At 35.6% G+C, this 12053-nt stretch overlaps 2 protein-coding genes across 15 annotated transcripts; one reads left to right on the top strand and one right to left on the bottom strand.

Annotated features, from left to right (window-relative positions):
* Positions 1–442: 442 nt before the first annotated feature.
* Positions 443–6319, top strand: LOC110641184 (protein TRAUCO). Of its 14 annotated transcripts, XM_058132803.1 has the most exons (5): positions 444–1705; positions 3083–3152; positions 3966–4056; positions 4873–4951; positions 5796–6319. In XM_058132803.1, the coding sequence occupies exons 1-2, from the start codon at positions 646–648 to the stop codon at positions 3148–3150; spliced, it is 1128 nt and encodes a 375-aa protein (XP_057988786.1). In that variant the 5' UTR covers positions 444–645; the 3' UTR covers positions 3151–3152; positions 3966–4056; positions 4873–4951; positions 5796–6319. The 14 variants fall into 14 exon arrangements, with proteins under 14 accessions (XP_057988781.1, XP_057988780.1, XP_057988786.1 ...); XM_058132798.1 differs by lacking the exon at positions 3083–3152 and having other exon boundaries at positions 443–1705; positions 3966–4205; positions 5864–6319; XM_058132797.1 differs by lacking the exon at positions 3083–3152 and having other exon boundaries at positions 443–1705; positions 3966–4205.
* On the bottom strand, positions 5528–11012 carry LOC110641183 (ABC transporter G family member 15). Its single transcript, XM_021792814.2, has 10 exons — positions 10862–11012; positions 10443–10751; positions 8757–8836; positions 8202–8663; positions 8008–8124; positions 7780–7929; positions 7382–7666; positions 6568–6840; positions 6370–6477; positions 5528–6243 (listed from the first exon to the last, which is right to left on the bottom strand). Exons 1-10 carry the CDS (start codon positions 10917–10919, stop codon positions 5860–5862), a joined length of 2226 nt encoding a protein of 741 aa, XP_021648506.2. The 5' UTR covers positions 10920–11012; the 3' UTR covers positions 5528–5859.
* Positions 11013–12053: the final 1041 nt, after the last annotated feature.

The following is a 12053-nucleotide window of genomic DNA, read 5'->3' as shown; positions in this document are numbered from 1 at the left end:
ATATCCAAGATTTTGTGATTCATGGTGCACTTTCTAGGTCATGTTTCCCACTCACAATTATGCTTAATTACAGTCTAATTGGGCATACTCAAAACTCAATAGGGATGCATTTGTGAAAGTTCTTTTGAGATGGACCTTTGACACTTTGGTTGCTGGTCAATTATGAAGAAATTTCCAAACTATAAACCTAACATATAATAAACTATCCTTCTTTTCTCTTCCAGGAAACATTCATTTCTAAAATAATTAAAAAATATATATTTTTCTAACTTTTAAAATAGAGAGCTTTTGAATTGGAATATATTTATTTATATTATGAGATTATTCACTTAACAGGAAAAATATTCTGAGAGGCTGCAAGCTGCAAGTCGTTTAGTGGTTGTTGGATTTTGCAAGTGAATGGGCTTTGGCCCTATTTAACAGGAAAAATTTCTGAGAAGCAAGACCTATCTTTTTCAAGCCCAATTCCGAAGCCGATGTTTCTTCTGTTCTTCTTGCTCAGAATGAGAATGGCTTTCCTCTCTCTGTGTCTTTGTAATCTGAATCTCTTCCAAACCTGAAAATACTCGCGTTTTCTCATATTTATCAATCAAAAGAAAGAGAAGAATCATCCCCAATTCAAAATCCAGAACTAAACGCCTTCGCATGGACTCCCTTGAAGCAGCCTACAAAGAAGAAGAAGACGACGAAGAAGATGATGAAGAAGAAGAAGAACCCGTCAAGCACCTGGATCCCACCACCATTGAACTTGCTGAACACAGTAACGACACCGACTTCGATACCTCTCAAAACGGTGACTCCATTAGACAGCAAGAGCTATTTGTATCCGGCCTCTCAGAATCTGACCCAACCACCTCCAATGACACCGAGAAACGCACTCCCAAATCCCCCAAACCCGAAGACATTGAGGGAGAAGAAGATGAGGACGACGATGAAGATGAAGACCCACCTCCCAAAAAGCAAAAGCAACTCTCGTCTCTAACCCAACAACAACGAGAAGAAGAGCCCTCAACAATTAACTACAACAACAATGGCAATAATGTATCAAACGGAACCAAGACCCCATCGACGACACAAGCCACGGCGAAAAAGAAATCCAAGAAAAAGAGCAATAACAATGTGTGGGTAACGAGATCTACTCGTAAAGGAAAGAAGAAAACCAAGCCTAATCCCCAAAACGCTCCTGCTGAAGATAAAGTTTTGATTACGCCGGTTCCCAGATTTCCAGATAAAAGTGACGATGCCCCAGATATGAAAATTTGCTTGTCAAAAGTATACAAAGCTGAGAAAGTAGAGTTGAGTGAAGATAGATTGAGTGCTGGAAGTTCGAAAGGGTATAGAATGGTAAGAACTACGAGAGGGGTTTGTGAGGGGGCCTGGTACTTTGAGATTAAAGTGGTGAGCTTGGGAGAGACGGGACACACTCGTCTTGGTTGGTCTACAGAGAAAGGCGACCTGCAAGCGCCGGTTGGGTACGATGGAAATAGTTTTGGGTATAGAGATATTGATGGGAGTAAAGTGCACAAGGCATTGAGAGAGAAGTACGGGGATGAAGGGTATAAGGAAAGGGATGTTATTGGGTTTTTCATTAATTTGCCAGAGGGTTCATTACATGCTCCTAAGCCACCTCATTTGGTTTGGCATAAAGGGCATGGATACGTGTGTGGTCCAGATGCTAAGGAGGATCCTCCAAAAATCATACCTGGTGAGTTTGTGTTTATGTTGTTGTTTCATATATTTTGGCGTTTGTTTTGTTTCAGTTTTGCGTATTCTCATGCTTGCATTTTGTTATATAACTTGTGGAACATTTGTTTACATCTGAATCTGGTGTCCATGCAGCGTAATGGTTATGCTATCTTTTTATTGAGCTGTTCTTTTATTCCTCATTAATTTTGTTGATGAAGATTTCATCTGTGTACTTTTAGTGGTCGATGGTATTGTAGGTTTCTTTTTTTTTTTTTTTTTTTTTATTTTTAACTGATTGGAGCATCTAGAACTAAGCATAGTACTCTGACTATTACCTTTTCCTCTTATTTAAATCAAGGTTGTTTTACATTCTGAATCATAGTGCTACTCAAAACTGTAAATTTCTAACTTCAAATAAGATAGAAAATACATGGTAAATTATTTTTTCCCAAAAAGGAAGAGAGATACCTGTGGCAAATTGAAAGCTAATGACATGAATGCAGCCCTTAGCGGTCCCACATCAATTGTGAAGAGTGCCTGTGTGTGGGTTATATAGAAGCAAAGGCTCTTTTAAATTGCCAAGGTTTTAATAGCGATACATTTCTGTCACCGACCCGTGTGTGTGTCTCTGTCTATGTAAACAGACAGCCTTAGAGCCTAGGCATATGGCCCATGGTTAAGGTCCTGCAAGTGGGCATGGCGTGCTCAGTGGACTGGTTTTTCGGGATCCCACGCTGATTGTGGAGATGCATGTATGTGGGTTGTATAGAAGTGGTTTTAACAACTACCTACTTAAAAAAAAAATGGCATGAATGCTATACTTAGGGATGAAAACCTTCTGAAATATTTAATTTTTGAAATAGGAGCAAACTTTTTTATATGTGCTGCTCTTTGATGCACGCATTCTTGAAACGTTCTCCATTGAGCCACTCTGATAGCCATTGGCATGATTGGATCTAGAATTTCTTTTAGCTTTTTTGTGGCTTGGCCCTTTTAGACCTTGCATCATATTTTATTTAGGTTAAATTTATCTGATCATAATACTGATGTTAGCTAGTTAGTTAGTTACTGTTAAGCGAGTGAATTCAGTCACTGCACTGGTGCATTGGAGTTGGACGGTTGGAGCTAATCTGAATCAAATGATTATGGTGCTTTAAGTTTAGTGGTGATAGTCATTTTCCCCTCCTTTCCAATAGCTACAAATTTACCTAATATAAATTCCAACACCACAGAAAAACTTCATCTTTCAATCTTTACAAAGTAATTCAATTTGGTTTGGGTGTGGTCTATTCCACTTGATCGCAACCCAACTTTAAATTTCTTTTATTATCATTGCCGCCTTTGCATATGAAGTCTAATTGTGTTTCTGTTTCACTTGTATATTGGTAGCATCTAGCTAGGAGCATTATCTTGCTTGAGTATGAAGTTGCAGCCTTCACCATTATGTTGATGAAATATATTTGACGGTATGTTTGATTGATGAATATTCGTTGAAATTTTATTGGCAAACATGGTTGATCCTTTCTTTGAAATAGAGAAGCTATATATAACATTATTATCAAAGGTGCGCATGAGGCATGAGGTGCAAGGGGCGCAGAGGTCTTCCCCTCAGACAGGGAGAGGCGACCTCACTCAGGCACTGCTAGGCGCTATTGAGGGCTTATAAAAGTAATTCAGATCCCCTTTCATTTTTCCCCCATGGTGTCACGGCAGGGAACTAGAAGAAGAAGAAGAAGAAGACATCAGTCCATAATTTCCTTCTTAGTAAATGATTTCCTTATATCTAGAGTAATAATAAGCAATATTATGTTACCCAAAAATAAATAAATAAATAAGCAATCTTTCCGAGCTAGGTTTGAATGTTTTTACCAATATCGCCTCCTGTCTAGTCAATGATCGCTTTTCCCTATATTTCGGTTTTTATTTTTAGTCAATGATTTCCTTATATGTTTGCTCACCAGTTCATAATTTCCATTTTAGTCAATGATTTCCTTATATCTAGAGTAATAATAGGCAATATTATACTACAAAAAAAAAAAAAAAGCAATCTTTCCGAGCTAGGTTTGAATTTTTTACTAATGCAAATTTATTTCTTGAATTGTTATTTATTATTATTATTATTATTATTATTATTATTATTATTATTGTGTTATTTGAAGTTTGATGGAATATTTACATTTATTTGTTTTTAATATTTTTATTTATTTATTTTATTTTTTTCTTGTGCTTCCTCTCACCCAAGCACGCATTACTTAAGAAAATATTGTTCTGCTATGCAGGAAGTGAGATATCTTTCTTCAAAAATGGGGTGTGTCAAGGCGTTGCTTTCAACGATTTGCATGGTGGTCATTACTACCCTGCTGCTTCAATGTACACCCTTCCAAATCAACCAAATTGTGTGGTCGAGTTTAATTTTGGCCCTGACTTTGAATTATTTCCCAAGGATTTTGGTGGGCATCCTATTCCTAGGCCCATAATTGAAGTTCCTTATCATGGGTTTGACAATCGTGTTGAAAATGGTGTGTCAAATGAGAACAAACATTAGTCATCTTATTATCTGTGGAGTAGGAGGCTAATCCAAGTTTAGCATTCTATTTGTAAGTTAGTTAGCATTAGATTAGAACTGACAGATGAATTAATTTGATTTATGAGCCCCTGGTTTATTTGAAAGAGAAAAAAAAGTTTTTATTTATATATGTGAAATGTAAGGTTCCATGAGCCTGATGACCTCTTGCTGGTTTTTGTTGAGAGTGTGAGACGCATTAGCTAATTGATATCCATTTTGTACTGAACCTTTATAGTATGATACCTTTCCAGAGTTCTCATTTACAAGCCAGATATATCTTACAAGTTTCCCTTTTAGTTGTTATTCTGATAATACTATTTCAGTATGGCCTTTTGTTCTTGTTAGAACTTAGAAGATGCTGAATGCTTTTTGTCTTTGTTTCTCCTCGGAAGAGGCCAATGTAGTTTGTCTTCCTTCTGGTTGGCAGAACAGAGCACCGTATCCGTACTTATGTTGGTATTTTTTCTGGTTTCATAAAGACGGAGAGTAATCACTACTCCTCACACACCCTTGGCTCTAATTGCTTGCGTTTTGTTTATTTCTCTCTTTTGAGAAAGGCGTAGGATAGTTTCCCCTTTATGGCCAATATGTTATCTGATGAAACTTCTTTCTGTTGATAGGTAATAAATGACCACCTATTTGAAATTGATAGAGAGAAGAGGCAGATGAACAGATGGATTGACTGAGGGAAACAGTCAGGTTTGTTCTATTACTTTTGTATGAAAGCTTGCTTCACACAACCTAATGATGTAGAGATTTTTAATGACCTCTAATTAATTGGTTGTATTCACATACACATCCTGCCTCATGCAAGGAGCAAAATTCTCTTGTTCGTATATGTATCCTTTTTCAAACAGGGCCAGACACCATACAATGAAGGCACTTGAAAATTCTAATCCCAAATACCTTCTTTTTTTTTTGGACAAATTAATAGATTCAATGTAAGCAGTCAAGAGTCTCTGGATATTAAGAGTCTGCCTTGCCCAAAAGGCAGTGGTAAGCAGGCCAGGAAAGATTAGGGTGTAAGAATTGCAGCTGGGGGGCTGAATGGAGAAAGAAGTGCTGAGATTTTTGGCAAATAAGGAAAGGGGGAAGCTTTAATATGATAGCAGTGTAGCATATTAAAATTGGCAAGGAAATAGAGAGAGAGAACAGATAGGAGAAGGGAGGGGGGGTGGGGGCGGTGTTTGGGTTTGATATGCTAGCACAATAGCCGAAAAAACATGAAACCAATTGAAACACCTGAAAACTTGCCAACTGATTGGTGCTTTCATATAGTGTAAAATTCCACAACCACATTCATTGATACAAATTGCAGACAAACATTATTTCTTAAACTGTTGCTTTAGATTTAACTGATTAATACATGAGAATTTATGTAGCTGAACCTATTTTAGTGCTATCGTGATTTCTTCCAGTGTTACCATGGACTGCCTGTGATCATCAGATACCCGAACATATATTTGCACACATTCAATAAGTATTCTTTGAAGGAAGTTTTGAATTTCATATTTATACCTTCCTTTCTTATCTCCTTACCCAGTATTTTTCCAAGATCACAGAAGAAGTTTGACTATAACTGCTATATGTTTAATTTGGTGGTGCTGCTAGTGGATCGGAGAGTTGAGACCCTCTTGAGAAGACAAAGAATGTAGAGTCTGGTGCCTCGTAGAAGGGAAAGGTGAACTTTTCCTGAAAGAAGGGAAGGGTGAACTGTTCCTGAAGGATGGCCTCTTTTTGAGATGTTTTATAGTTCTCTGGGCGTAGAGCTTATGAAACACGGGCATAGTTCTCTCCTTGAACTTGAGAATAGCATAGAAGAGAAGTCTGAAAGCTATTAGAATGACTACAACAGCCACCAGGTCCCACCATTTTGAATGATGAAGATCAATACCAAGCATGGTACTAAGAACAAATTCGCCTTTCAGTTTTGGATTACCTGGTACTAAAGGATCAAACTCAATCCCAATCATGTCGTTCTTGTATGCACCCTGCATTTCCGTTATACCAGCAGTTAAAACATTAGATTGATAATAGTACATGTGCATGAATTTTGTCGCTGTTTTATTCTATGCTGGGACATGGTGTTTGCTATGTTATGCTGTGTTCTCTTTTACCTGCAATCCCCATGCTCCATAATTGATATAAGAAACAGGGTAACGCCAAAAGACCTTGGGAAGTTCAGGCAGCAAACGAAAGAACCCAGAGGTCATCATCAGGATTCCCTGGAAGCAAACATCAAATAAATAATAGTTTTTTTTTTTTGGAGGGTGGATGATAACGCATTAAAGGCATATATAAACGTTTGTTCTTACAATATATCCGGCTCCAACAATTACTCCCATTAAGAAGTTTGGAACAAGCGAAGCTATGGTCATCATGCAGCTTTCAACTGCCGCTATGCTGCTTGTAAGGTCAAGGCAGGCATACACAAAATGCGAAAACTCAGGTCTAAATTTTACCATGTAAAAGGTAATACTCACAGTAGCCACTGACATCACAGTTAAGTATGGGAAGGAAGAGAGGAAGTTTGACAGAATATATATTCCAACCCCATAATGCCCATTGAGTCTTTCTTTATAAAAGACCTGCTCAAACAGCACAAGACAAACAATGGAAGTAATTATTTTTAACACCGATATTGAATCAGGTATAGGCAATTAAGTATTTCCCGTCAGAAGTACTAGGGTGAGCATTTGGTTTGAACTGAATCGAATCGAATCGAACTGAATTAAATCATGACAATTGAATTACAAATTTTAGAAATCGAATCGAATTAAAAATGGATGAAAAATCGAATCGCTCTATTTTGGTTTGATTTGGTTCAAATCAATCAGTTTTGATTTTTTATTGATTTTTTAATTTGGATTAGATTTTCTAGTTATTTGATTTGATTTTAACCTTGGTTTGAACCTAATAACTATTAATCAATGAAATTAAATAATTTATATATATATAATTACATATAATTCATAAATTCTCCATAAAAATATATCAATTCAAAAATCAATAAAAATATTCGATTTGATTCGGTTTAACCGAACTGAATTATCGAATTAAGGTGATTTGATTCAATTTATTCGATTTGAATCGAATAATGCTCACCCCTAGTCAGAACAAATCATTTACCTTAAGTTCTTCGATAAAGGAAGGGAAGCCTCCAATGGACATGAATGTCATAAATCCTGATATGAATCCTCCACAAGCTCCGCGAGCCAAAATTGCAGTGTAGCTCCTTCCAACATCGAAAAAGATGGTGCCAACGCAAATAGACAAAGCTATGTAGATACCTATCCTCACCCAGTAATACCCCAAATCTCTCCACATGTTGGTGAATGATCTTTGTGTCAATATTGAAAGCTGCTTGCTCCAGTTTGCCTGGCTTTCCCTTTTCCTCTTAGCCTCAATCCCTTTCTGCAGTACAAAATTTACCCTTATAAAAGTGTTCAAATTGGTGAATTTCAGTCCAAAATGAACAATTTGGTTTGAATATCATTTCAAGAGATCTAAAATTGAAATTCGCTCACAGTGGCCGAGATTTCTCTAATCCTAGCTTTTGCCCTCGCTGCATAGTTGGAGAACCTGTATTTCTTAACTAGCACTGCCTTGATCTCTGCTGTTGGCAAATTTGCCAAAGAATCTGATGATATTTGAATTTCCTGGTGTCGAGGACTAGACTACAAAATCGTAAAACAAATTTTATGTTAAAGAAGAAACTGATTAAAGAGTATTAGTGGAAACTGCATTGCACATACTCTTTGAGATCCCATCAAAGTTGCAGTGACATGATCAAAGTCTGAATTAATACAACGTAGAAAATGATCTGAAGGATTTCTTCTACTCGGACATGGGAATCCAGCTTCAGCGAAAAACTGCAAGATTAGCCTTGAGGTTAGAGTGAGGTGAGAATGGAAGTAACATAAATAACAGAGTTAAAAACAATTGTAACCTCTACTGCCATCTTTGCTTCTCCGAAATAAACAACTTCACCATTAGATAACAGGAAAAGGTCATCAAAGAGAGCAAAAACTTCACTACTTGGCTGGTGAATTGAAGAGATAACTGTTCTTCCATCGTGAGCTATGTTTTTGAGAGTTTGAATAACAAAGAAAGCTGAGGCACTGTCTAGTCCACTGGTCGGTTCATCAAGAAATAAAAGTTGTGGCCTAATAAGGATTTCAAGTGCAATGCTTAGCCTTTTCTTCTCCCCACCACTTATTCCTCTCAAATGCCAATTTCCAATTAGCCGATCCGCGCAATCTTGGAGACCCATTTCCATGATTGTTCCTTGTACAATGCCTTCAATCTCTTCTCTGGTCATGCTGCCTGGAAGCCTTAAATGAGCCGAGTAAGTTAATGTTTCTCTAACAGTGAGAGTTCCCAGCAACGTATTTTCTTGTGTTACATAAGCCTGAATTAAAATTTTTATAGGGATTATTATTTCACTACATAGAATTCCTTCTTGGAATTGAAGTGTAATGACAAAATAATTTAAATAACTTACGACACCACCATAGCCAAGTTTCCTCTTCTTCCCATTAACCAGAACATTTCCAGTCATGATAACATTTCCTGAGAGTCTACCTGCAGCATTTTCAATGACATTTTGCATTAAATATTCCATTCTATCACATAAAGTATCATATATCAGGTCCTATCATAAAAATTAGTTTACACCAATGAGTTAACTGTAAAGAAAGAAAAAAAGGGAAGCTTATAAAACCTTCTGTTTTGCCATATGAAGAAAGCATATGAGTAAAAAAATCTGGTTTTGGTGATTGAATTTTCAAAGGCAAGCCAGGAATCAATGAACGTTGACTAACAGTACTTGGACTGACAGATCGATGCGGTCCAAAAAGAGGGGGGAAAAGGAAAATTCAGTAGGACAGTGACTCGTCCAATGAACATGATGGAGTTGATGCGTGAAGGACATGCGTCATAATCTTACAACCGGTAAAATTAATTATCCCAACTCCCACAGAAGATATAATTAAATATTGCTAAATATATAAGGATAACTTATATTGTATTGTTTCACATTTCAGTCACAGGGCCTCATCAGTCTAAATCATTTTATCAGTAGACAGTGTCCCAAAAAAAATGTCCGATATATGTAAGGGTTGCAGGCGAAGACGCATTAATGAGTTTATAAAGGAAGGCTGGTGGGTGGTAGGAATAAACATTTAAGTTGTTATTAGAATGCTCTCTCACACTTTAATTGATTGAATTGAATAACACTAATGAAAAGAAAGAAGAAAGCACGATAATAATAATAATAATAATAATAATAATAATAATAATAATAATAATAAAGCAAAATTCTTTTTTTGACCACTTTAATTAAAAATTTAAAATTATTTAGAGTTTCTACTTCAGTGGGAAAACTGGGAATCAGAGGCTTCCAATTCCATTTCTTACCCCATATTCTTAGAGCAAATGATACTTTTCTCCAAAAACTTGAAAACCCTGAACTTAGTTTAACACCTAGAAAAGGTTAACAAAACTATGCATCAAAGCATATCCTTGTAAGTTAGAAGCAGGAGGCAAGGGTAAGCTGGACCCATTTCACTAATCCCAACTCAAATATGGTTTAATGTGGGAAATGCATAAATTAAATCCTCTATCTGCTCAAGTTGCGAAGACAATGCAATTTTACAATAATGTCAGCAACTGCAGATCACTTGTGAGGAACCAACAAAGGCATTGGCCATGAGGTAGAAGATATTCTAAGGGACGTCAATTCGTGATCGTACGTAAATGGCCTGTCTGGGATCACAAGAATAAAATATAAGGTCACAAACACGACCGATTAGAGTTTAAGGATTTAAGGTTATCATTCAGATTTCAAGGACATGAACTTTCCCTTTCTTGCTCATCAACCGGCATAGCAAGGAACTGTTTTTTCTTAGAATGGAGAAGAAAACATTGTAAGTTGTTAAATGGCATCAAATCATGCATGTGTACTAAAATGATACATCTAGTTAATCAAGAAATCAAGGGAAACATTTGTACTTTCACACTTTTGAGTGTAACTTGCTAGTATTCTACAATCTGGAAAATACTCCATACTGTATTTAATATTGTTAATGGTGCCATGAATGTGTGTGTGTGTGTGTATGTGAGAGAGAGAGAGAGAGAGAAAGAGAGAGAGAGAGAGAGAGAGAGAGAGAGAGAGAGAGAGAGACAAAACCTGCTAATGCATCAAGAAGGGTGGATTTCCCAGAACCAGAAGGACCCATAATAGCCATGATCTTACCAGGTTCAGCATACCCATTAAGCCCATTAAGCAATCTCCTTGTAGGTCCTTCACTAAAGTTTGGCAACAACACTGTTAAATCTTCCCATACCAAGTACATAGATCTTCCTACTATTACTTCTTCTCCTCCTCTTGGTAAACCTGCTGCTGCCTCCGCATCCCCACAACTACTACTACCACCACCATCACCATGACAACTAATAACCTGCTCTATCTCCATAACATCCAGGCAAAATTCTTGACCTGGAATTGGGTAGACGAAAACAATCCCAGAAAGAGAGTTATAAAAAGCTGGGTGACAAAGAGAAGACAATATATTGAATATCTGGTAACAGAACTAGTGAAAAAATTACTGTGGTATTGACCAAGTTCACCAAACCTAAAAGCAGAAGAGAAGAGAAAAGTGAACATATAGAAGGAAGCTGAAAGCAGCTGCAGGGATCACTGGTAAGGCAGTAATGAGGCTAACTAGTTAGACCATAATTATCATGACCAAACCTCACTACCATCAATGCTTCATAAATTAGCCTAGACAAATTCAAATACCAGTAGCAATCTTTGCACATTCGTATATATGGTCTCGTATTTTGTTTTTTTTCTTACTTACTCGGGCAGAGAGGCAATCATAAGCAGTTGCAGATTTAGAAAAAATTTTTAATAACATATGAAATTTAAATATTTAAATATTATTGAAAATTTTAATTAAAAATTATTTACTAATTTATCATATGTAATATGGATGATTTCACAATATTTAAGATTAAAAATATTCATTGTAATGATTTAGATTTCTTGTTCCATCCGATCCCAACTACGTACTCTTTTGCAATTTGAACGTTTAAACAATACATTGTATTCTACATTGTGTTGTTTTGTTTACGGTATAAGAATATTGCAAAATTCAATGTGGAGCCCTCTACTCTTATATTTATGACTTGCAATTTGCTAGTACTTTTTGGAGATTCAATTTTGCAAAATAAAATAAAAAATATATATATATCAATGTTGAAAATGAGCTTTCAATAGATAGTTAATTATAAATTTCAATATTAGAGGGCCAAACTGAATATGCTAGGAAAAAAATGTGGAAGTGGCAGATAGGTTACTTAGGGCCTGTTTGGATTAACTGTTGAATCTGATGATAGTTTGGTGATAGGCATTCTTGTTAGTGATAGCCAGATAGCGATAGTGATGATAGCTGTTTTATATTAAGTGTTTGGTAAAATTATATTTAGCTGTTGCTGTTAATATGTGAAATGACTAATAAGGGTATATATCATATAATTTATTTTATTATTTAAATAAATATAAAATTATAAATTTATTATATTATATTATTTAATTTATTATTAAATTAAATATATAATTATTAAATTAATATATTATATTATTTAAATAAATATATAATTATTAATCTTTTATATTATATCATTTATTTTATTATTGAAATAAGAAAATAATTATTTTTTTAAGATAATTAAATAATTTTAAAAATATAGATAAAATAATAAAATAATTATTATTGTTAATAGAAAAATTTATAAT

This window comes from Hevea brasiliensis, chromosome 13, assembly GCF_030052815.1.
Source record: "Hevea brasiliensis isolate MT/VB/25A 57/8 chromosome 13, ASM3005281v1, whole genome shotgun sequence".
NCBI lineage: Eukaryota > Viridiplantae > Streptophyta > Magnoliopsida > Malpighiales > Euphorbiaceae > Hevea > Hevea brasiliensis.
Note: the sequence above shows the minus strand (reverse complement) of the source record. Positions and strands in the feature narration are given on the sequence as shown.

Excerpts from the sequence above, each read along its gene's own strand:
- LOC110641183 (XM_021792814.2), bottom strand. The coding sequence starts at position 10,919 with ATGTTCACTTTTCTCTTCTCTTCTGCTTTTAGGTTTGGTGAACTTGGT. Across the intron at positions 7,930-8,007 it reads CTTTGATGGGATCTCAAAGA|TCTAGTCCTCGACACCAGGA; the intron begins GTATGTGCAATG and ends ACGATTTTGTAG. Across the intron at positions 6,841-7,381 it reads CCTTTATCGAAGAACTTAAG|GTCTTTTATAAAGAAAGACT; the intron begins GTAAATGATTTG and ends CTGTTTGAGCAG.
- LOC110641184 (XM_058132796.1), top strand. The coding sequence starts at position 646 with ATGGACTCCCTTGAAGCAGCCTACAAAGAAGAAGAAGACGACGAAGAA. Across the intron at positions 1,706-3,965 it reads TCCTCCAAAAATCATACCTG|GAAGTGAGATATCTTTCTTC; the intron begins GTGAGTTTGTGT and ends TCTGCTATGCAG.